The 23,999-nt window shown below is 35.8% G+C and overlaps 4 protein-coding genes across 4 annotated transcripts; 2 read left to right on the top strand and 2 right to left on the bottom strand.

Moving 5' to 3' along the window:
• Nucleotides 1-1,683: 1,683 nt before the first annotated feature.
• LOC111495563 (piriformospora indica-insensitive protein 2-like) lies at nucleotides 1,684-3,442 on the top strand. Its single transcript, XM_023145659.1, has one exon. It carries the CDS (start codon nucleotides 2,006-2,008, stop codon nucleotides 3,395-3,397), a length of 1,392 nt encoding a protein of 463 aa, XP_023001427.1. The 5' UTR covers nucleotides 1,684-2,005; the 3' UTR covers nucleotides 3,398-3,442.
• Nucleotides 3,443-5,516: 2,074 nt separating this feature from the next.
• Nucleotides 5,517-6,078, bottom strand: LOC111495613 (protein TIFY 5A-like). The gene is made up of 2 exons (XM_023145725.1): nucleotides 5,892-6,078; nucleotides 5,517-5,796 (listed from the first exon to the last, which is right to left on the bottom strand). Exons 1-2 carry the CDS (start codon nucleotides 6,045-6,047, stop codon nucleotides 5,605-5,607), a joined length of 348 nt encoding a protein of 115 aa, XP_023001493.1. The 5' UTR covers nucleotides 6,048-6,078; the 3' UTR covers nucleotides 5,517-5,604.
• A 3,880-nt stretch (nucleotides 6,079-9,958) lies between these two features.
• LOC111495567 (F-box/kelch-repeat protein At1g30090) lies at nucleotides 9,959-12,333 on the bottom strand. The gene is made up of 2 exons (XM_023145662.1): nucleotides 11,790-12,333; nucleotides 9,959-11,709 (listed from the first exon to the last, which is right to left on the bottom strand). Exon 2 carries the CDS (start codon nucleotides 11,423-11,425, stop codon nucleotides 10,211-10,213), a length of 1,215 nt encoding a protein of 404 aa, XP_023001430.1. The 5' UTR covers nucleotides 11,426-11,709; nucleotides 11,790-12,333; the 3' UTR covers nucleotides 9,959-10,210.
• Nucleotides 12,334-18,102: 5,769 nt separating this feature from the next.
• LOC111495550 (probable 9-cis-epoxycarotenoid dioxygenase NCED5, chloroplastic) lies at nucleotides 18,103-20,143 on the top strand. Its single transcript, XM_023145638.1, has one exon. It carries the CDS (start codon nucleotides 18,141-18,143, stop codon nucleotides 19,947-19,949), a length of 1,809 nt encoding a protein of 602 aa, XP_023001406.1. The 5' UTR covers nucleotides 18,103-18,140; the 3' UTR covers nucleotides 19,950-20,143.
• The last annotated feature ends 3,856 nt before the right edge of the window (nucleotides 20,144-23,999 follow it).

Genomic DNA, 23,999 nt, shown 5'->3' with positions numbered 1-23,999 from the left:
TTGTAAAAAACATTAAAAAAAAAAAAGAAAAGAAATTTAAACCGTAGCAAACAAGTCAAAATTTCCAAATAATAGTTTTAATTGATAATGTATAATGTGGCTGGTGTTCTCTCTCTCTCTCTACCAGCTCAAGTTTTTAGGATTATTTCAAATATATTATTACTTTTCCACGTGGACGATTCAGGTTAAATGGAGCATCATGATTGGCTAATCAGTCAATTTGATGTCTGCCACGTGTTGAACATTGTGGATAAACACAACATTTGTTTTCTAAGGTAATTTTGTGTTTGAGGAATATTTAATGTTTAATTCATCTCAATTTTTTAAAATTTCAATAATTTATTATTATTATTTTTAAAATTTTGATGTATAACTTAAGAGTTAGAATATCAAATTCTAAACCGACGTGGCATTACTAGATCCCTTAAACTCTCCGAGCAAAAAAAAAAAAAAAGTTATTTATCCTTTGTCTAATAAGCTCTGGAAGGACCGAACAAGGGAGAAATATTTGTTGGACTTCAGTTTCCTAAGAGGAAATCAAACTGTGTTTCTTTAGTGACAGTAGAAAATGATCGAAATATTTGCATGCTAGAGATCTCAACTCGTTGCATTTAGTTAATCGAGTCTCACAGCTTCCACCTAAACAACTTCATTCTAGTCGAAGTTCCCACTTTAGTATGCATCAATAAGACCACCAACCTATTTGCTAAGTTCATTCATAAATATGAATATATATTTATTTTATTTTATTTTATACGAATATCTCAACTTAAATTTTAAATATTATATTAAACTAGGTGAAACATTGAAATTTGAAACCGTAAAGATGGCAACTTCTGATTGGTTGATTGAAATACAAGGTTAATTTAATCATAGGTTGACTAATGCCAAGGTAGGATTTTTGAAGTTAAGTGGAACACTCCAAAACATATTTTCATCTACATTTTTGTATGTTTATTTTACATCAAATGTTAACTTATATGCTCAAATATTTTGGCCAATCGATAAAAGTTAGTTGGTTTAGTTGGATTAAATTTTAAAAAAAATTAAAAGTTCGATGGGCTGGTTAACATTTTTTTGGTCGGATAATTTGACCAACTTGAAAGTAGGGTTACAACTCAACCCTACCTTCTAAAAAATGAAGAATATTTAATGTTTGTAACTAATGGTAATGATATGATTGTGACTTGTAAATGTTTGATATTTGAAATATAAATAGTATGTAACATGATAGTATGTTTTTTTTAGATAACTAAAAGAAATAGTAACAAACCCGACAACCCAATTTAACCCAATTCAAAAGTAGAAGGTTGGATTATGAACAATATTAGGGTTACTCGAATCATTGATTCAACCAACTCAAAATTTTAGATTGATCTAAAAGATTTTTCCAATTAACCTAGCTCAACTCGTGTACCCCTTAAAACCTCCAACCTCAAACGTGAGAGTATACATCAATTGTTATTAACTGCTCATGTCCTATTACACATAGTCGTCAACCTCACGTTTTTAAAACTTGTCTGCATCTGTTAGGGAGAGGTTTACACCCTCTTTTATAAATAATGTTTAGTTCTACTCTCCAATCGAGTGAGATGTCGTCGTTTTGTTTTAGATTTAATTTCTTACTCGTCTCTTACATTGGATGATATCTTTAACTATTGTTCTCTATAGGTGTGTGCTTTTTGTTCTGTATAGGAAGAGGAGGAAGAGAAGGAGGAGGCCTGCTGTGTGCTGCTGTTGCTGCTGCCTAAGCATCATTGTTCTGTCTGCTTCACACAGGTACTGAAACGAAGCCCAAGTCCCATCATTTTACACACTTCTCCATTAACCCAACAACTAATATCTATAAATGAACCTCCTTTTGCACTTATATTTCCACTATTAGCAACTCTTTTCTCTTCCCTCCCTTTCACTTCCACTTCCACTTCCCTACACTACTGACACAGCCACCTCTTCCTTTCCCCACAAATACCCTCTAAACCCATCTCCCCTGTTCTCCCCTCCCATGGCTTCCCTCACTCTTCTCCTCCTTGCATTTCTCCTTTCCACCAACACCTTTGCGGCTGAGGAAATGGAAGAGGAGGAGCTTCTGGCTCTGTTTGAAGTCATGGGTTCTCTCTTAGACTACCCTGACTGGCCTCAGGCTCACCCTTTTCCATGCACAGACACGCCATGGCCTGGGGTTAAGTGCGAGATTTGTCAAGCCCCTCCTGTCTTTCATGTCACCCAGATTCACATTGGCCCTGATATTCTAGACCCACCTTGCAAAATCTCTGCTAATTTATCCCACGCCTTGCTCAACCTCCCTTATTTGAAGTCCCTTTCAATCTTCAGCTGTTTTACAGCTTCCCCAGCTGCTCTGTTTCCTGCTCTGTTTCAGTCATTGTCTTATTTGGAGCATTTGGCTCTTCAATCCAACCCAGCTCTTTCTGGGGTGATTCCATCGAGTTTGGGCAATGCAGCCAGTTTGAGAGTTCTGAGCCTCTCTCAGAACAGTCTCAATGGGGAGATTCCACAAGCCATTGGTGGATTGGTTCATTTACAACAGCTTGATCTTAGCTACAACAATCTTAGTGGCGAAGTTCCTCAAACCATTGGTGGGTTGAAAAGCTTGAGCATCTTGGATCTCAGCTGGAATGCACTTAAGGGTCAGCTGCCTTCTTCTTTAGGAAACTTGCAGCTCCTCCAAAAGCTTGATTTGGGATCAAATAAGCTTCAGGGAAAGATATCTCAAAAGTTAGGCATGTTGAAGAAGTTGGTATTGCTTGATTTGAGCCACAACTTCATAAATGGGCCAATCCCTGAATCATTTGGTGGGTTTGAGCACTTGGAGTACTTGATATTAGACCACAATCCCTTGAACGCTGCGGTTCCATTGTTCTTAGGCAGCCTTGAGAAGCTCACATCAGTAAGCCTATCAGAATGTGGAATTGAAGGTCCAATACCCACTTCACTCACTTCATTGAAAACCCTCACAGCTCTGTCTTTAGCCAACAACAATCTAAGTGGGCCAATTCCACCAGAATTGGGGGAGCTCCCAAACTTGGATCTGTTGAACTTAAGCCACAATCAACTAAGTGGAGAGCTTTCTTTCCCAAATGAGTTCATGAACAAACTAGGAAAAAGATTGGATTTAAGAGGAAATTATGGGCTATGCTCAAGCCAAAGGAGGAATTTCTCAGTGCATTCTGATGAACCACCATATTGTTTGAATGGAGCAAGAAATGAGAGTGAAAAACAAGAAAGAACAGAGGATTATAAGAGCATACAGCCAGCTTGGAACCAATGGGAAGACAACAGCTGCTCTTCAACTAATCTAAGTTGGGACAAAGATCTTATGCTTGTTTTTTGTGCTTTTGTTGTTGCAGTTGTGTTGTGTTCTGTTTTGTTGGAGTAAAACTGAGGACTACTTTTCACTTGCTTACTATTTTTTCGTTATTATTATTAATGTGTCTGATGGGTCGCTTGAAAAGGTGTTGGTTGGTTGGTGTGTCTGAAACTGAGCTCATTTATTCCATCAGTCATTTCCATATGGTAAAAGTAAGACAAAGATGTGCAGAGTGCAGAGTGCAGAGTTGGCTTGATATGACACCAAGTTGAACTAATCTCCATGCAAACGCCTTTTTTCTTTGGTTTTTGAGGAGCATCTAATAGGAGAAAGGATGCTACTGGCTACCAAGCCAAGTCTTTTCTGTTATGCAGCTGCTTGTTCATTGTCAGAGAAGAGAGACTGAAGCCTGAGAAGTGAGAACTACTGATATGTTATGATATTATATGCATTACGGTATTATAAGCCAAAATTTTTATAACGCGTCGGCCAGATGTTTCCACACTCTAATAAACAATGTTTCGTTCCCCTCTTCAACCGATGTTGGATCTCACAATCCACCTATTTCGAAGTCTAGTGTCTTCGCTGGCACTCGTTCCCCTCTCCAATCGATATGGGATCTCACAATTCTTCCCTTTCGAGGCCCAGTCTCTTCATTGACACGTTTCTCTCTCCAATCGATGTCACCCGGTGTCCACCCCTTTCAGGACTAAATGTCCTTGCTGGCTATGATACTATTCATAGTAATCTAAACTCACTGCTATTAGATATTGTCCTAGTAAGACTGAAGTTTTTACGTACTTATATATAATGTTTAATCTCGTAAAAGTTTTGTGTTTTGATTGGATGGTTAGTGTTTTGATTTGATGGTTAATAAAATAGTGTTATATGAAAGGTCTAAAATCACATCAGCTTTCACTTAGCTTTTTCTTGCATAGGGAAAGGTGTATAGGTTCTATTATTACACAGAAGGAGATGCTATATGTATGGTGAGATAAGGGGAAAATGTGGAATCTTGTCTCCTGCCCTTCTTGGCGCTCACTAGCTGTGGTGCAGCTATATCTTTCTTGGCTCGAGTTGAGAGTTCGCGACCAAACTAGCTAGCCTTGTTTCTCAAACGTGATAGACGATGAAGAGTGGAGCATGGAGTATCATATTTAGAGTATTCTTTTTAACGTGTATAGTATCACAATCATACTTCTTTCAACTAATAATTCTTTCTATTGGTATTTCCAATTTTTCGTGATCCAAAACTTTTAGCAAGCACTTTCACTTCTACTAACGCCTCCATACTAGAAAAGCTTCTCTCTCTTACACTGTGGAAGTGTTCAGATGACTTGAAAAATTGATCAATTCGGACTACCTGACTCAAACAATAAAGTTTGGGTTGTGTTAGATTTTGTTTCGATTTGAGTTAGGATTAAATTTTTGAAAAATAAAAAATTTGAGTCGGTATGCGAGTTAGACATTTTTTGGAAGGGCCAATTTGACCAACCGAACAATAGGGTTACAACCCAACTTAACCTTACCTTATTTTTTAAGATTATTACCAAGATTAAGAATATTTTGCTTTTCTAACTAATATTAGTAATGCGTGGACTTATGAGCGAGTGATATTTGAGTTTTATGATATTTTATTTATTGATGCAACATATATGGTGGATAACTAAGATTTTTTTTTTTAAATAATTAAAAAAAACAACTTGACGATCGAACGAATCATACACGAAAATATACAGTTGTGTTAGGTTGTGAACTCTATTCAAGTTGCTCTTCACCAACGAGAGAGTTCACCAACCCCACCAAACTACAACATTGTTGAATTTGATAATAAAACTATCCGACTTCTTCACCTAAGGTGTAATCTTGATGGGAATTCTCGCGACCCCACTACATACAATATGCGTAAAGACAAACTCTCTCAATTGTCGTTAATTACCATTGAGAGAGATGGAACCCTTTCTCGACCACGTTCTTCACGTCAGGAAAGAAAATGTAGCAGTATTAGAAGAGACGTGTTCACCTATCGATGATGTTTACTGTCGAGAGAAATTGTCTCTCTCAACACATTTTTCTTTAGTGGATCGCAACCTATTTTTTTCTAACATGACTGCGCTCGTCCTAAGAATAATTCTTTTAGTTATATAGTTTAAATCGAAGAACATCAATGTCATAATTAATGAAGTAGTTTGAAGAAAGAGAAACCTAAGTAATAATGTATTAAGAAAATTATATTTACAAAGGGAAGAGAAGAAGCATGAATAAACATGGAAAAGCTAGTGAGAGTAGGGCGAAAGTGTTTGAATGCGATGCTTTCTCTTCTGAAGAAATCTCTGCAACGATCTTCTCATGGAGGGGCTAGCCCCACTCTTCATCGACATTGGTTCTGTCGGTAAACTGATATAACATGTCGTTAATCTTCTCTCGGCCTCCATTTGTGTTATTGCTCGTACGATTATTGCCCTTGCCTGCAATACCCAACCACGTAAAATCCATTAGCTTAAGCTATTGAATTCATCGTATCATATTAAGATTGATATCCACTTCATCGAGAGAAACATACCTGGAGCTCTGTAAGATCAAGTAATGGGACTCGAGTAGGATGGTTGTGGCAAGATGTTGACGTTGAATTGGCGGCGGCGACGGTGGCAGTGGTGGAAGGGGAGGAGGAAGGGGGGGAGAGACAGAGTTCCAAGTTGCAGTTGAGGATGTTTTCCATTGGAGAGGAAGAAAATGCGAATTAAGGTTTGAAAGATGAGAAGAAAGGGAAGAAATGCGTATATATATAAGTTTGTAAAGTAAGCGTGTTTGGGTGGCAAATGGGAGGATATCTACTGGCAACTGGCAACTGGCAAAGTCGGGATCATATAATAAATAAATAAATAAATCACGAGGAACACGGGCGTGGGGCCCATCACGCGCCACCGTCGGCAAACTCTCCTTAATTTAAAGGTGCCTGAATTAATTTCAAAAAGTATTACTTTAAAATTAGTTTCATAATTATTTTATTTATTTTTAAAAATTGAATCTATAAATGCTTCTTATACTCCTTTTTAACTTCTTTATTTTATTATTTATATTTTCCCAATAAAGTTTTAAAAATTAAAAATAATAATTTTTATTTTTTTATTAGTTGACATTTTACTTCAAATAATTAGGGATAATTTTTTTTCAATTCTTAAATTTAACAAATATTTAATATAAATGTCCAACTTTTTAATTTATATCTAATAGATTAATCAATTTTTAAAATTTATAAATTTAAATATGATTGAATCCATTAACAAAAAAAATTAATTAATTAATGTATAATATATTTATTAATTTCTTTTTAAAAAATGTGAATGTCATGAGCTTATTAAATAAAACTAGAAATTTGATAAACTTATTTGGAACATTAATAAATAAAGTATTTAATCTTATTAATTTAATGGAAATGGATATTATGTGGTGGTTAATGGTCGTGATTGATGTGTATATTTGTGGTATATAATGACAAATAAGAATGAGCCACGTAATAAACACGCATCCACCACATCATTTCCATTGATTTTACATTTTGTTTTTTTTTTTTTTATACATATAAGTTAAAAGCAAATATTAATTAATTAATTAATTTTTTTTTTTTGGGAGAGAGACACAAAAACATTTAAAGAGAAATATAAAATGGGGGAGAAAAAGAAAAACGAAATAGGAAAATAATAAAATTCCACGTGGAGCAAAACGACCAAAAGGATAGGGTGAGTGGACAAACTTAGGTTTCATATTACTATTGATTTGGTGGACAAAAAAATAAAATTAAAAATAAATTAAAATTAAGGCAGGGCCCTTTATGGGTCGTGTCCATGTGATCAATGCCTCATAATTTGATATCCCACCAAAATTAGGGCTGCCCCATTTATTTATTATTATTATTTATTTTTATGTCAATCATTCCATTAAAATTAAAATTTACTTTTATTAGGTGAGATCTTACCTTCTGTAGACAGGTGAGTGAATCATTTCTTATAAGTGTGTGGAGACTTCTTCCTATCATACGCGTTTTAAAATCGTAAGACTGACGATGATATGTAATGGATCAAAATAGACAACATTTGCTAGTTGTGGGCTTGAACTATTACAAATGGTATCAAAGCTAGATACTGGGTAGTGTGCTAGTGAGAACGTTGAACCCCCAAAGGAAAATTATGAGATTTCACATCGGTTGGAGAATGAAACAAAACATTTCTTGTAAGAGTATGAAACTCGAGGACGTTGGACCCCCAAGGAAAAATTATGAGATCCTACATTAGTTAGAGAAATGAACAAAACGTTTCTTATAAGGGTATGAAAACTCTCCCTAGTAGATACATTTGAAAACCATGAGATTGACGACGTTGGACTTTAGCTGTTACATTGCAATCGTTCTTAAGCCTAGTTTGAAGCTCCCTGACTAGTAACTTCTAATATGACAGACACTAAATAGATGACATTGTATTCTTCAATGTTGGGTGACACTCACTAGCCAATGTAAGTTCATGATCAGGAAATTGCACCGTAATCATCCCTATGTAGCACTAGCCAATCCATATAACTCTAACGACCCTATATGTGGCTCATGCACCAAAGTATAATAAGATTTAAGGCTAGGGTCACTAACATGCATTTAAAACCTTTAGATAATATGACAAATTAACCAACAATCATACGTGACATTACTTAAAGGTTTAATCGCCTAACGTGCTTTTTATGAATCAAATTTTGGCATATCTTCTTGTCTCTCAAAGTTGTGCACAATCTTCTTTTGAATCTTAGGACACCCATTTTAGAACCTGACATTTATAACTCAAATTTTGGAATCGAACATTTTTAACTTATTGAAGAGCACATTCCAGAGCTTTTCAGCCTTCATATTCTTTAGCATCGTTATTTCTCTTCTCACCTCGAAGCTGTAGAAATTGTTTTTAACGAATAACATTTGTATCTTTGAGTGAGGGGGTCGTGTTCTCACCCAAATCTAACCTCCTCGAACAAGAATCAGCCCTTAAACGAACTTACCCACAATTCTTCTCCTTTTTGTTTCTTTTTATTCCACTCCCTATTATCCATTTTATATAAAACTTTACATTCTTCTTTAATGTTTTAATATATTTTAGAAGTTCATTATAAAAAAGTTTTAAAAGCGATACAAACTTCATCAATGCTGAAACGAACCCCCAAATGATTTAATTGGCTCAACTTTTGATAGAAATATAAAACTATTTGTCCCTTAAAAACAACAACTCAACCAACAATATTCAATTCATTTGGGAGTTCGACAGCGATTTTTTTAGTAAAAAAGAAACAAAGAAAACGAAAAATTCCATGGATGGATCTTTCTAAACTATTCGTTTCGCATAATCATATAGCTTTCAAGTCATCAAACTCAACATAACTCAATTGATTTATATATATACTACTCATTTAACGTTATCAGATAGCTTTCAAGTCATTAAATTGAACATAACTCAACTGGTTTAGATATATACTATCGACCAAAAAGCCAAAAGTTCAGGAGTTCCAATGGATTGAGAAATGAATGTGTGTCAAATTGGCTAAGGGACCAAAAAAGAGTCAGAGGAAAGGGAAAGGAGAGTTTCCCACTTAGCAACTCTTCCACACTTCCAATTGCAAACCAGACCGTCAAGATATTCTTTTCATACAAAGGTCTTCTTCATCCTTATCACAATGAATCATCATTCTCAAAGAATTTGGTTCTTTCTCAATGGGAAATTGTTTTGGAGGAAAACACCCAAACCCCACTTTCAAATCTTCAGCACTTAATCAAGCAGTGAGAACAAAACAAGCAGATGATTCATCAGTAATGGGCAACACAAGCTTATATCTTCCGTGTTAGGACAATCTATACTCGAGGAGACAGACGATACATGTAGCAGTTCAACCCTATTGTTGTCCGCTTTTGCCCATTACATATCGCCGTTAGCTTCACGAGTTTAAAACGTATCTACTAAAGAGAGGTTTCTACATCCTTACAAGGAATGTTTTGTTCCTCTCTCCAACCGATGTAAGATCTCACAATCCACCACCCAATGTCGGACTCTAATACCATTTGTAACCGCCCAAATATCATCTGTTTTGGTTCATTACGTATCGCCGTCAGCCTCACAGTTTTAAAACACATCTACTATGGAGAGGTTTCTACACCCATATAAGGAATGTTTCGTTCTCCTCTCCAACTGAAATGGGATATCACAGTACAAGATGGAAACTCCTAGGGTTATGGTTATAACCTAGCAAGAACGTTTTCATCGTTCTGATATATGTAGCTTGCACATATGGGTGTTTGAAACAAGAGCAAGAAAGATTTCGGGCACCAACGACAAGAGAACAGATATGTAGCACTTGACGGGACAGATTGATACTACAAATAGTATAGAAATTCAGAAGCATCCCTGCTTTCAGTATCTTAACATAGGACTTGTAATTGAATAGACACAATGGGTCAATTCGCACAAATTCTATGTAAGCTAATGGAGTTTGTTTCCTAAATGAAAGATTCCGTTCTTAGATGCCTATACAGCAAAGCAAGTAGCAGTTTTCTCAGGCTAAGCTAAATCAGGAAACATTTTAAACAGAGACAAAGCTTTGAGCTAAAGACTAAGAAGCATATATATAACTAAAACAGTTTAAAGTTGTGGATTATGCATCCGATTCATGATGAAAAAGAAAACGAAGAACGACGAAAGATTGACGTACTTATAAGTCAGTACTCTGATACACACGACTTCGAACAAACACGTTTCCACACATCTATAATCAGATCTATAGCTAATTCTCTTTGATTGTAACATATTCAAAATCATACAAGATATCATTAAGGGGGGAGACGAAAAAGGATGATACCTAAGCAAACAACACCTGAGAACTTGAGGGTGTCAAATCAGAGAAGCATTCTGGTGCATCAACAACATGCCAACTTACGTTAAAGCTCCACTTTTTTTCGCTCGTCCCCTTTCTGCTGAGCCGAGAGATATGGCCGACAGCTACATGTAGGTTCCTGCCGACGACGTATATGGTCGAGTCACATGCATTCACAGCAAAAGGCTTGCATATCTGCTCTGGTAAAGGAGGCCCTTCAATAGCATCCCAGGAATCAGAAGCTGCATCATAAACCTTAAGCTTCATTCTTTCAAGCTCTGAAACAACAAACAAATGGCCATAAACCACTACACTTGAACCAGTCCAGCCTTCTCTCAGACCAATGGCCATAGTTTCCCAATTATTAGTAGTCGGATTGTAAACCTGTCCTCTTGGAGCGACATAAAAAGGCCACAGCCAGCCTTCTGTCACTAAGAGCTTCCCGTTGAGAACTGCAGCATCATACGATGCCATATTCGTTCCCATGCTTGCGATGGAGTTCCAACTCCCTTGGATAGGATCCAAAACCTCAGCTGAGTCGAGTTCGAAAAGATCAGTGCTATTTCCTCCAGCCACATAAATCTTACCATCAATAACTCCACTGGCGAAAAACGACCTTGCTGTAATCATTTGATTCATCACAGTCCAACGATTTTTCTGCATCTCATACTTCAAAACCAAGTCGAGGGGGCAATCGACATCGGATACCATGCCACCACAAACAAAAAGAGTGCCCTCATGAGGGATCGAGACACACCTAAACCCATGAGGGCAAACCTTATCCTTGCAAGGCATGAGTGGGATACTATGCCAAGAGAAATGAGTAAGATCAAGAACCTGCCATTGAATCTTTCCAGTGCATTTATGGAAAACAAATACAAAAAGCCAAGGCTCTTTGAAACCTAACTCTTTCCTTCTAGTGAAGAACCTCTCTTTACTACCCAGAAGCAGATGCCATCTCCTGCAAACCGCCCGACACGCGGCGTGGCTATGAACTGGCAACCTGAGGAGGCAATTAAAAGCAACATCATCTGGAAGACCAGGAATTAAGGGTTCCCCACAAAGAGATGATTCCAAGTCTGATGAGGGATTCAACAGATGAGACTTGTTTGCTAACCTAAACTTTGGGGATAATGTCATTTGAGAATCACCCAGCTTAAGCACAGGCGTTTGTTGGGATGACAATCGAACCCTCTGCATAACTATCTCTAACAAAACGCCAAGCCTTCTCAAACAATCAAATCAACAAATACTATGTTGATTTCTAATGGGGTTATTCAACTGGCTCAGTTTGAGGAACAAATCAGCTCTAAATCCAAAATCAAATAAAGAACCACCTGATTTCTCTCTTGATTATCCTCATAAGAGCGTTCCTGTAAGCTACTACTGTAGATAAACTCAACCTAGAACTTCATCTAAACCCATTAGTCATGGAAATCAATACTCGCACGTTTGGTTCATCGATTGTATTTTATCATCCATGTCTGCCACTGCAGATATCATGGAGGTAAGCTACAAATTTCACAGCAAACAGCAGAAAAGACAAACACCCAGAATAAAATACCTCAATAGAAGCCCAAATTGCAGCAATCACAACCTTAAATAGCCAAAACGAAACGATTTACAAAGACCCAGTTGATAAATAGAAGGGGGGAACTCCAAAATCCAGGATCCTTAACAGAAGAAAACTCAGCCACAAATCATTTGAAGAAAAACGAAGCGAGGAAGGGAAATCAGGAAGGCAGAAAGTACTTACAAGAAAAGGGGATTTACAGGGGAATAGTCACAGAGATGGTGACATTTTGATGAGATTTAGAGCTCTGGGGTTGCAATTCCAATACAGAAGAAGAAGGAGGAGGAGAAGAAGAAGAAGAAGAAGAAGAATAGAAGATCGGTGACCTGTAATGTAACGTAAGTCTTGAAAATCCCGATTTATCCTTGAAAAGCAAGAGATTATTTAATTTTGTGGCAGACGTAGGTCTCCTCAAATCTCGATTAGTCTCGCACCCACGCGCAGGAAGAGGGAGTTGTACCCAAATTGTCACGAGAGGGACAGTAGGTGTGGCTACAAAACAAAGAGACGTGATCTGTACGCGTCACTGAGAAAGAGAAAAAGTAAGGGTTCTGAAGATGTAAAAATTGTGGATTAAAGCAACAAAGCTGCTAATCTACATCAACACAGACGCTTAAACTCGAAGCCAAAAGCCAGCGCAATCTAAGGCACCCCCGTGGAATATTAAAAAATAAATTAGGCCCAAAGGAGGAGCTCCATTTCCATACCTGGAGCGAGAGACTGGCACCCATACCCAATTACAAAATCCAATACCAATATCAAATCTTTCACTTTTTAACTCATTCCCCTTTCTTTTTCTTCTTCTTTTTTACCTCCCATTTAAATATTACACACCATCTTACTTTCGAGATAAGAACCAAACATTCTTTGCTAGGCTGACTATAACAGCCCAAATGCATTGCTAGAAAATATTGTCTTTTATGGACTTTTCCTTTCGAGATTCCCCTCAAAGGGGGTGAAATGGGGAATCCCATATCGATTGGAGAAGAGAACGAGTACCGCTCAGCTCCGAAGAAAAGTGGGTTGTGAGATCGAAGCATTGTTTATAAGGGTATACGAACTTTTCTCCACCATTCACATTTTAAAATTTTTGAGGAGGAACCCAAAACGGAAAGCCAAAGAGAACAATATCGTTGTTACAATGACAGCGATACATAATGACCATAACAAACAATATATGCTAGCTATGGATTTAGGCGGTTACAAATGGTATTAGAATTCCACACCAAATTGTATGCCAATGGGGACGCTAGGCCCCAAAAGAGGGTGAGGCTCAATATTTTCTAATACAAGCTATTTACTTTTTTCTTAATTTATAATTTCTTTTCTAATTTTTTGCATTTATAAAACCAATTAAGTTCCTTTTATTTATTCTTTTACTATTTTAACTATGCATTATTAATAGTTTAATTAATTAGATTAATTAAAATTTTCAGTAAAGAATAATTCATATACTAGTATTTAAGAATATAAATAGCAAAAAGAATTAAGAAATAAAGTAAGGATCTCTTTGCAATAAAATCTCACCTATCTCAACCACTAAATCTCATCATTATCTATGTCACTAAATTAATAATTACTAATTTTCGGGGTTAAATTATAAATTTGAATTTATTAGTTGAAAAAATTGTATTTTAGTCCTTACCGTTTAAAAAATTAAAATTTTATAATCTAACCTATTCCAAATTGTAGGGATCAAATTTGTAATTTAGTCAAATTGGGTCGGCCCATAAATGGAATATTTCAAACCAACCTCGTAATGGGCTTCCATAAATTGGGTCGGCTCGTAAGATGGATCCAAATGTTTGGAACTTTTTTTAGGCATTTAGTGAATGGGGCTTGGATCTACTCGGATTAAGCTTACTACGTGTTTTTATTACGTCATAAGGTTTTCCCTCATGCAATTATGAGTGTCATTTCAATATAGTTTCTTTTCATAGGTCATTTAATGCATGCTTAATTAATTTGGGACGTTCCATGATTAAGCCATTGAAAAAGAAAGTGCAGTTTGTAGGTTGTTGGTATAGATAGGTATAGATAGGGAGTGATTATCGCATCTTCTGACCAAGTATGGAACAAAAAAAAAACAAACAAACAAACCTAACCCAACCCAACTTTTAGGGTTTAGGGTTTAGGGTTAGCATTTTTTTGGATATAGGATGAACAAGACTTGACAGTTACCGAAAAATGGACGTTAAAACAACAATGAATGAACTCTCCCAGCTCCACCTTAACAAAAGTGATTTGATTCAAAACTGGGAAAACACAGTACAGAGGAAGAGGAAGGAGATGTGAGTTTTGTTGACATTTTCCTCAAACTGGTGAGAGTTATAAGTGCCCATCTCTGTCCTTTGCACTTCACCACTGTTCTATTCCTTTCACCTTCAATTATTGCAACAATTTTTGACTGTTATTGCTTGCCGGTGGACTCGAGGGGATAATGTTGAAGAGAGCGTTGCAATAGTGGAAGAAGAACGAGCGTTGAGACATTCGACGTAATGTTTCGATGCTCTTATGTAAGATCTCACATCAATTAGAGAGTGAACGAAATATTTCTTATAAAAGTGTGGAATTTCTCCCAAACACATACATTTTAAAACCGTGAGGCTAACAGACTAGACAATATGTTCTAGTGGTAGGCTTGGAATGTTAGATTCTAACACTATACTTTGTTATACTACATAAGGGCTATCAGTGTCAAGTAATGTACTTAGTATTGCAAGATCGATGACACTCACACACCTACAAACAGAAATTAAAGAAAGAGACAGAAAGAATTACGTGGTTCAGAGAGCAAAAATTTCCCTGCATCCACGAGTAGCAAATCAACCAATCTCAATAATCAAAGTGTTTACAAAGTGTATATTTCACACTTCCGGACTACAAAATCTCTAATGTCACTCAACAAATACAAAATGACACTCAAACTTAATCAAACTCTATGCATCTCAACAATCCTAGACAACCTATTATATTGACATAGAAGCATTAATGTCATGCATGAATCAAGATGATCCATGTATCAAAATGAAATATGAACCAAATAAATGTCAATACATTGTGAATGTTTGATTAATCCACCACACCTAAATGGTGTGAAAGTTATCTTATTTATAATCAAATGAATTACAAGGATATGGAAATAGTAATAAATGGAAATAACAATAAATAGAAAGATAGCTATGATAATAAGACAAATATCTAATATTTGCCTTATAATAAAATATCAAATATAATATATATGGTAAACTATAATTTATTACTAAATATCCTTAACATACATGCATAGGAGATGCATGAAACTATTTTTCATGACAACTTACAACACTAAGCATGAACATGCATCTCAGCTCAAAATGTAAGTTTAGAAGTAAACGAGTGAGGTAAAACACGAAAAATGATTGAACGTGGGAGTTAGAACATAAAATATCCTATACATATGATATCACCAAGAACATCACACTCGTTCCTAGTGTATATAGATTAGATTTCACGTGATACTAGAAAGCCGAAAACGTAGAGATTCGGCAAAAGTAACATCCTTAAGATGCTGTTTGTTTGATGTTGAGGTCGGGTGTGTGTGTTAGGTAAGTGTCGAAGCAGCGAACAAGAGCTCAGAGGTTTTCTTCACCATTATCATACATGTAACCAAAAAGTTAGGACAGAAATGGACGTTTGAATAGGGAATTGATTTGATGAGAAGGGTTATGTTTGGGGGCACTAAGGGAACTCATTACTCATTATGTATATTTGACAAAGAAGATGAAAAGAAAAGTGTTCATAGCACTAGTGGGGTGGAGAGAATGGAGCATATTACCATTTTTTGCTTCAAGACACTCTCATCTCCCCTTTTATAAAGCTGACCCACCCCTTTACTTTACTACTCATCTTTCATTCACTGCCACATTTGTTTTTCACACCATTCTATCTCTATGTGTTCCAAGTTTTTGTATGCATTCTCCCACTTGGCTAGCCCCTCCACCCGTCCCGTCTCTGTCCCCGCCTTATGTGTTTCTTTCGTTCAACACGATTTGGGTGAGAATTCGAACCCTTCTAACTTTCAAAATAGATGTATATATAATATCTGAATGAGTTGAGCTATGTTTAGATTGGAAAATTAATAAAAGATGTTGCGTTGAAGGTAACGATTCTTGGAGTAAATATTGAATTAACCCTAATTTGTTCCAAGTTTTTGTATGCATTCTCCCACTTGGCTAGCCCCTCCACCCGTCCCGTCTTTGTCCCCGCCTTATGTGTTTCTTTCGTTCGATACGATTTGGGTGAGAATTCAAATACTTCTAGCTTTCAAAATAGATGTATATATAATATCTAAATGAGTTGAGCTATATTTAAATTGAAAAATTAATAAAAGATGTTATGTTAGTAAGTATTGAATTAACCTTAATTTGTTTCAAGTTTTTGTATGCATTCTCCCACTTGGCTAGCCCCCAACCGTCCGGTCTCCATTCCCATCTTATGTGTTTCTTTTGTTCGACACGTTTTGAGTGAGAATTCGAACACTTCTGACTTTCAAAACAAATGTATATATAATGTTAGTTTAATGAGCTGAGCTAAGTTTAAATTGAAAAATTAATAAAAGAGCTCAGGTTTAAGGTAAATACTTCTGGAGTAAGTATTGATTAACCCTAATTTGTTCCAAGTTTTTGTATGCATTCTCCCATTTGGCTACCCTCACCCGTCCGGTCTCCATTCCCATCTTATGTGTTTCTTTTGTTCGACACGTTTTGGGTGAGAATTCGAACACTTCTAACTTTCAAAACAGATGTATATACAATGTTATCTTGACAAGTTGAGCTATGTTTAAATTAAAAAATTAATAAAAGATGTTATGCTTAACATAAGCCAGTATTGAATTAACCTTAATTTATTCTTGGCTAGTCTCATCCCCCACTCTTCCCCGTCTTATATGTTCTTTTTTCATTCGACATGATTAAGGTGAGAACTCGAGAATTTCCAACTTTTAAAACAAACGTATATATAATATTATCTTAATGAGTTGAGCTATGCTATGTGGAATTAGCTTTTCCTCCCTTTTCCGCGGAAGATTATATTAATGGTGATTTTATGTTTTTGTTGTGTATTTTATTTTTATCATAAACATGTGGTGGGAAAAATAAATATAATATTTAATTATCGACTTAAAATTTAAAAAATTTGTAATATATAAATAGAGACGAGATTTAATAAACTTAAGAAATTGTTATTGGTAATCACAAAATTATTTTTTATGTTCAAAAAAATAAATCAAGATAATTTACAAAACAATTCTTTTGAGTCAAAATAAATAAATAAATAAATATATATATATATAAAGCATCACCTTTTCCCCTTCAAATTCGGTAAAGCATAAGTTTTGTTGTTCTTTTTTTGTTTGTTTTATTTTTTGAATGATATTTTTGTTTAAAAAAAAACATTTTTATTATTTATTCTAAAAAAAACTTTAATGTATAGAATAAACTAATATGTTTTTTATTTTTATTTTTTTATTAACAGAAAATGTTCATTTGTCTACCAAATCTAAATTGTATACTTAATAGTCATAATTGATTTATGTCCGTTAAAAAAAATGTGTATCTAAAGATGGCGACTTTAGAAAGTTCCCGAAAAATGATATTACAAGAATTTGTGAGTTTTCGTTTTCGAAAATAGGTTATAAGTCATTAATTAAAAATAAATAAAGTAGAAAAAAAAAAAAAAGAAAAAAAAGAAAAAAAAAAGAGGAAGTTAAAGTTGATTTTGTGTTGGAAGATTTTTTTTTTTTTTTTTTTCCTCATTTCTCAAATGTTGAATATTACAAAATTTGTGTGGACAGAAACAACAGAATAAAATCATTTCCCCATTTTACTAATTTTGACTCTTCCTTTACAAAAAATAATAATAATAATAAATAAATAAATAAATAAATAAAGCTCACACCTTGAGTGATTTTATAATAATTCTAATTACAATTTAGTCCTTATATTTTTAAAAGGGTCGGAACATAATATTATTAGTAAAAAATTGATAGACGCCATAGATATCACATTATTTAGTCCAAAGAGAGCTTACTTGTAAACACGAAATTATGCTTATGCTAACTTATGTCAGACATCCTAATTTAATTTTATTAATTTTCTTTAAAAAAAAAACGTGTTTTTTTTTTCTAAGACGGACCCGAATTCCGAATCCTTTCTTTCTCTATATAAATGTCTTCTTCTTTCTCTCAATTTTCCCCTCCAAAAAATCTCTCTCTCTCTCTCTTTCATTCTCTCTCTAGAAATTCCAATTCCATTTTTTTTTTTTAGGGTTTTTAAATTATTTCTTTTCAACATAAAAAAAAAAATGGCTATGGCACTCTCTTCAAGTTCAGCCTCACCCCACTTTCCATTTGATCGGAGATTGCTTGAAATTTCTACTGTAGCTATGGGCTTCGGTTTGGGCTTTCTTACGAGGCCCATTAGGAAAAAGCCCAATTTGAGAAACGAGGTGATTGCCTGCGCACTAAACTCCCCGTCTGTGTTCCATTACCCGAAACAGCCCAATAAACGGCCGAGAATCACGGAAGACGACGCTTCCAAATGTCGTCATCGTCCTCCCCGCTGGAATTTACTGCAAAAAGGAGCTTCCATGGCTTTTGACATCCTCGAACAAGCCTTGCTGAATTACGACAACCTTAATCTTCCTAAAAACTTCGACCCACATGTCCAAATTGCTGGGAACTACGCTCCGGTACCGGAACAATCGGTTTCTCACTCTCTTCCGGTCACTGGCGCCATCCCTGATTGCATCAATGGTGTCTATCTCCGAAACGGCGCAAACCCATTATTTGATCCCCTCGGAGGTCATCACTTGTTTGACGGTGACGGTATGATTCACGCTGTCACAATCGGCGGCGGATGTGCCAGCTATGCCTGCAGGTTCACTGAAACAGAGAGGCTTGTTCAAGAAAGGTCCATTGGCCGGCCGATTTTTCCCAAGACCATTGGTGAGCTCCATGGACATTCCGGCATTGCCCGTCTTCTTCTCTTCTACGCTCGAGGACTGTTTGGGTTAATTGACCACCGTCACGGCACCGGAGTCGCTAACGCCGGCTTGGTCTACTTCAATGGTCGCCTTTTGGCCATGTCAGAAGAAGACCTTCCGTACCACGTCCGTATCACCCCCTCCGGCGACCTGGTCACTGCCGGGCGGTATAATTTCGAGGGTCATCTCGATTCTCCGATGGTCGCTCACCCCAAAATCGACCCGGATTCCGGTGAGCTCTTTGCCCTCAGCTACAATTTTACTCACAAGCCGTATCTAACTCACTTCCGATTCTCACCGGATGGGAAAATGTCGCCTAAAATCGAAATTCCGGTGGAAATTCCGACGATGATGCACGATTTCGCCATAACAGAGAATTTTGTCGTGATCCCAGATCAACAAGTCGTTTTCAATCTTCGGAAAATGATCAACGGCGGATCTCCGGTAATGTACGACGAGAAAAAGACGCCCCGATTTGGGTTCTTACCGAAAAACGCAACGGATTCATCAAATCTCATATGGGTTGATTCGCCGGCTGATACGTTCTGTTTCCATCTGTGGAATGCGTGGGAAGAAACAGAGTCAAACGAGGTCGTTGTAATCGGGTCCTGCATGACCCCACCGGATTCCATTTTCAACGGACAAGACGAGGATTTGAAGGCAATTCTAACGGAAATCCGGTTCAATTTGGTTACCGGAGATTCAGCTCGCCGGCCGATCGTTTCGAAATCAGAGGAGGTGAACCTGGAAGTCGGAATGGTGAACCAGAGCCTTGTGGGGAGGAAAACCCGGTACGCTTATTTGGCTATTACAGAGCCATGGCCAAAGGCGTGTGGGTTCGCGAAAGTGGATCTCTGGTCGGGAGAGATAAAGAAGTACATTTATGGCGATCAACGGTACGGCGGAGAGCCATACTTTTTGGGGAGAGAAGTATACTCCGATTGTGAAAGAGAGGACGATGGGTTCATAATGGTGTTGGTGCACGACGAGAAGAAATGGAGATCGGAGCTTCAGATTGTGAATGCCATTGATTTGAAGCTCGAAGCTTCTGTGGAGCTGCCAACCAGAGTACCCTATGGTTTTCATGGCACGTTTGTTCATGCTAGCCACTTACCACATCAGGCTTAGCACAAACTATTGAACATCCATTCGCTCATAGTAACCGTCGGATGTAGATTCAAATTTTGGTAGGATCGATTTGTTTATTTGTTACGTCGATATTAAAAATAAATCATTTAAAAATAGTATTAGAATGTTGATATAGCCGTCTAAGGCTAGTAGTTGCCTCTTGTATTTCGATGATTACTTAGTTGTTAGTGCTTTCTTGTCATGTAAGTGTTAAATGTATATTCAATTTTAAATTTGGGTGGTACAAAAATGCCCATAAAATTAACAATTAAGTTATAAATAGTTTAATCTCATAGCTAGCAAATATACCGACATTTAGTCGATATTGCCCTCTTTGTACTTCTCCTCAAGGTAATCCACTAACTAGTAGATATTGTCCTCTTTATACTTCTCCTCAAGGTAACTCACAGCCACCCGATTTTTACTACACGTCTATTAGGAAGAGGTTTATACACCTTTGAATGTTTCGTTTTTTTCACACCCTTATAAAGAATGTTTCGTTCTATTCTACAACCGACGTGAGTCAAATTTGTTTCGGTTGGAGTGGCAGGTGTAAACATCCTCAGATGGATTCATTAAAATAGCTAGAAGAGTCAAACAGCAAACTTTAAAACTTAGGTGCTACGACGTGTTCCCCAAGTAACAAGAACTTTTCCAAGTAAAAAGCCAACAATTGAAGATTTGCTCATACAAACAAATCTGTCGCAATAGTTTCATAAATGGCTTAGCTAATGAGATTTTATCATATTGTCTCTTTGGTCGTCATCCAGGCCTTGGAGAGCCACAAACTGTTGCAGCATAACTTGGACGCTGACCGACTGCCTATGGCTGCTTTAGAACTAATTATTGGCAAAGCTGTTCAACGGCAGTCACAATCTGGGGTGGCTGAACCACAGTCCAATCTTCCATGGTCGATGCATAAGGGGTTGGCTCGGTCTCAACGGTTTCAACGACCTGATGTCGATTACTTTGGGATCGTAACCTTTGTTAACTAGAGTTTTAGCAGCCTGCATCACATGATACCTCATCTGGGAATATGTCAATATCGGATGTGCTCCTCAGCTCTAACCATCTTCGTTCCCTCGGAAGTACCCATGAAGCAAACACATTGGTGTCGGTCACGATTCATTTCTTCCTCCAAACCTTCTCTTAATGCTTCAAAAAGCAAGAGTTGATAACTGAGAAGAATAATGAAGCGACTTATAGATCTCAAAATCCACCACTTTTTGTGGGTTAGCATCCTCGTTGGCACACTGTTTAGTGTCTACCCTCCTTCGAGGCTCAGCATTCTCGCTGACACACTGTCCTCTTTTCAGGGCTTATCGTCCTTGCTGGCATACCGCTCGGTGTCTGCCCCTCTTTTAGAGCTCAGTGTCCTCGCTGGCACACCACCTAGTATCTGGATCTAATACCATTTGTATCAGTCCAAGTCCACCGTCAGCCGATATTATCCTCTTTGGGCTTTTCGTTCCAAGCCTCCCCTTAACATTTTAAAATGCATTTGTTAGGGAGGGAATGTTTTGTTCTCCTCTTCAACCGACGTGGGATCTCACTCAATCTCATAGTTGTAATTCCATGGCTTGTAGCCATCTCTAAGGCACCTGCCATTGGACTCGAGGACATTCTCCATGGCAACATTACGCCCAACGAATCACCTCATTTAGCTAACCAACCATCAAACGGGCTTAGACAAGACAACCCTGTCAACCCTTTTATCTTCGTTGCCACCTGCTAAAGTCCTCAATAACTTGGTCATCAAAGATATTCAAAATGGTTTTCTTGAGGGGAAACAAGGACTTAATGAACACAAGGAAATAGTAATCAGCATTCAGACAAACATGGCATATGTGGCTTAATAACTTTGGAGGGGAAGTTAATAATGGAAAGTCCAAAAAAGACAATATCTATTAGTTGTTGACATGGTATCAGAGTCAAGCACCTAACAGTGTACCAACGAGAACGTTCAGCCGCGAAGGGGGTGGACACCAGGCGGTGTGCCAAGGAGGACGCTAACCTCCGAATGGGATGAATTGTGATGCTTGGTCTTGAAGAGGGTGGATAAACATTCTTTACAAGAGTGTGAAAACTTCTATTTATGAAACGTGTTTGAAATTCTTTGAGAGAAAAGTCAGTCTACACGCTCAAACATAAGTCAATTTTGTCTCTCGAAAATATTTAAAATATTTCAAAAGAAATATCCAAAATACAGGCTAGAATGGTTTGAATTCTAGTTAGAAATATGAAATTTTTACTGAAAAAACTTAAATTCCAATTTAAACTTCATCCCAAAAAAATGTAAAAATGTAGTGTAGGGGCTTGAGGTCTATTTGGGCGAGGTAGGTTTTTTTTTACGAATATGAAATTTTAAGTTGGTTGAATTGGTGACTAAATAGGATTCACAACTCAATCACGGGTTCAATTGTTTGATTGTTTATTGAGTATTTTCGAATTTAGTTGTTTGATTGTTCATTTTTTTAATATTTTAAAAAAATTATTTATTCATAATATTATATTAATAACTAAAATACAAAATATTTACGGGTCACAACATATTATTAACCTTTGTTACAAAACATCAAATATTCTAAATTTTCATAACTTCAAATTTTCAATTTTTTAAAAATTCAATCCAACCTAAAATAAAAATAAAAAAAGAAAAATTTAATCCAATCCTAGTACGAGACTCACTTATATATAATAATTTTAAAAACATCCCTAAAAAAATTAAAATTTTAAATATTATTTTTAAGAATTTACTAAATTTTGTTATTTAACCTATATTCTTAAATATTATTTTAAACAAATTTTTAAATGTTGGTCATGGAATTGGAGACGAAAATTATATTCGTCCTCTTTTTTAAATATTCTTAACATTATTTATACAAATTATTGGTGTATTTATATCCATTTATTAATAAATTAATTCACACTATCATTTATTTTCAATTGTGTAGATAACATTTAATTGAAAAAAATCGTGACTAATATAACTTTTTAATTTAGTCAAATATTCTAACCATAATTTATTATTATTATTTAGAATAATAAATAAAATAATTTAAATCTTTTGTATATCATTATTCTTAAGTTAGGTTTAATTTATAATTTCTAAATTTTAAAAGTAACGTTTTATAATGATTTAATTTAGTTTTATAACAATTTAATAATGTCGTATTCTACTGTCGAAAAACATAATAGAAACCAGTAGTTACAATTTTAAAACATACGAACAAAATTGTTACAAAATTGAAAATACGGAATTAAATTATTAGGGAATAAAAATAATTTTTAATTAGTTATATTGATAATTTGAAAAATGGGCCCTTAATTAATTCAGTAGGGTAGGTGAGCGTGATGCACAATAGTCAATAAAAAAAAATTCGGTTGAATTAAATAAACCATATGGTATTGACTTTTTGTTAGTTGTAATTTATAACCTAATTTTAGGGATGATTTTTTTTATTTATCATTTTTCTAAAAATACTTAAATTGCATATTTTTTTTAATCCAAATTCAATGGATGAAATTTTAAAATGAAGTGACAATTGGATTATCTACGTGTCAAAAAATAAGAGGTGGGAAATGTCGGGGAATTGTGGGCCCTTTTTCCAGCCCACCAATGAGTTGGAAGAACCACACGCCGAACCCACTCGCATGGGCTTGGTTTCACTCCCACGTGGTCACTTATTTTTAGCACGCGAAAGAAAATTCATTAAAAAAGAAAAATAAATAAAACAAAACAATGAGTTTTTATTTATTATTATTATCTTAGGATGATAATAATATTTAATTTCAACAATATTAGTTTATGAACATTTAACCTTTTATTATTTTTTTTCCTTTTCCATTTTGAGTTTTATATTCTAATAAATATATATATTTATTTATTGATTGATACATGATTTTCTTATAGTCCTGTCTTCTAGGACATGCTATCGGGTTGACCTCTCAAGCTGAATTTAAGAATGCTATAATAAGTAATTGGCCATGAGTAACCCTTTTAAATATTGCAAAAAAAAAAAAAAAAAAAAAAAAAAAAAAAAAAAAAAA

Source organism: Cucurbita maxima, unplaced genomic scaffold, assembly GCF_002738345.1.
Source record: "Cucurbita maxima cultivar Rimu unplaced genomic scaffold, Cmax_1.0 Cma_Scf00021, whole genome shotgun sequence".
Classification (NCBI taxonomy): Eukaryota; Viridiplantae; Streptophyta; class Magnoliopsida; order Cucurbitales; family Cucurbitaceae; genus Cucurbita; species Cucurbita maxima.
Note: the sequence above shows the minus strand (reverse complement) of the source record. Positions and strands in the feature narration are given on the sequence as shown.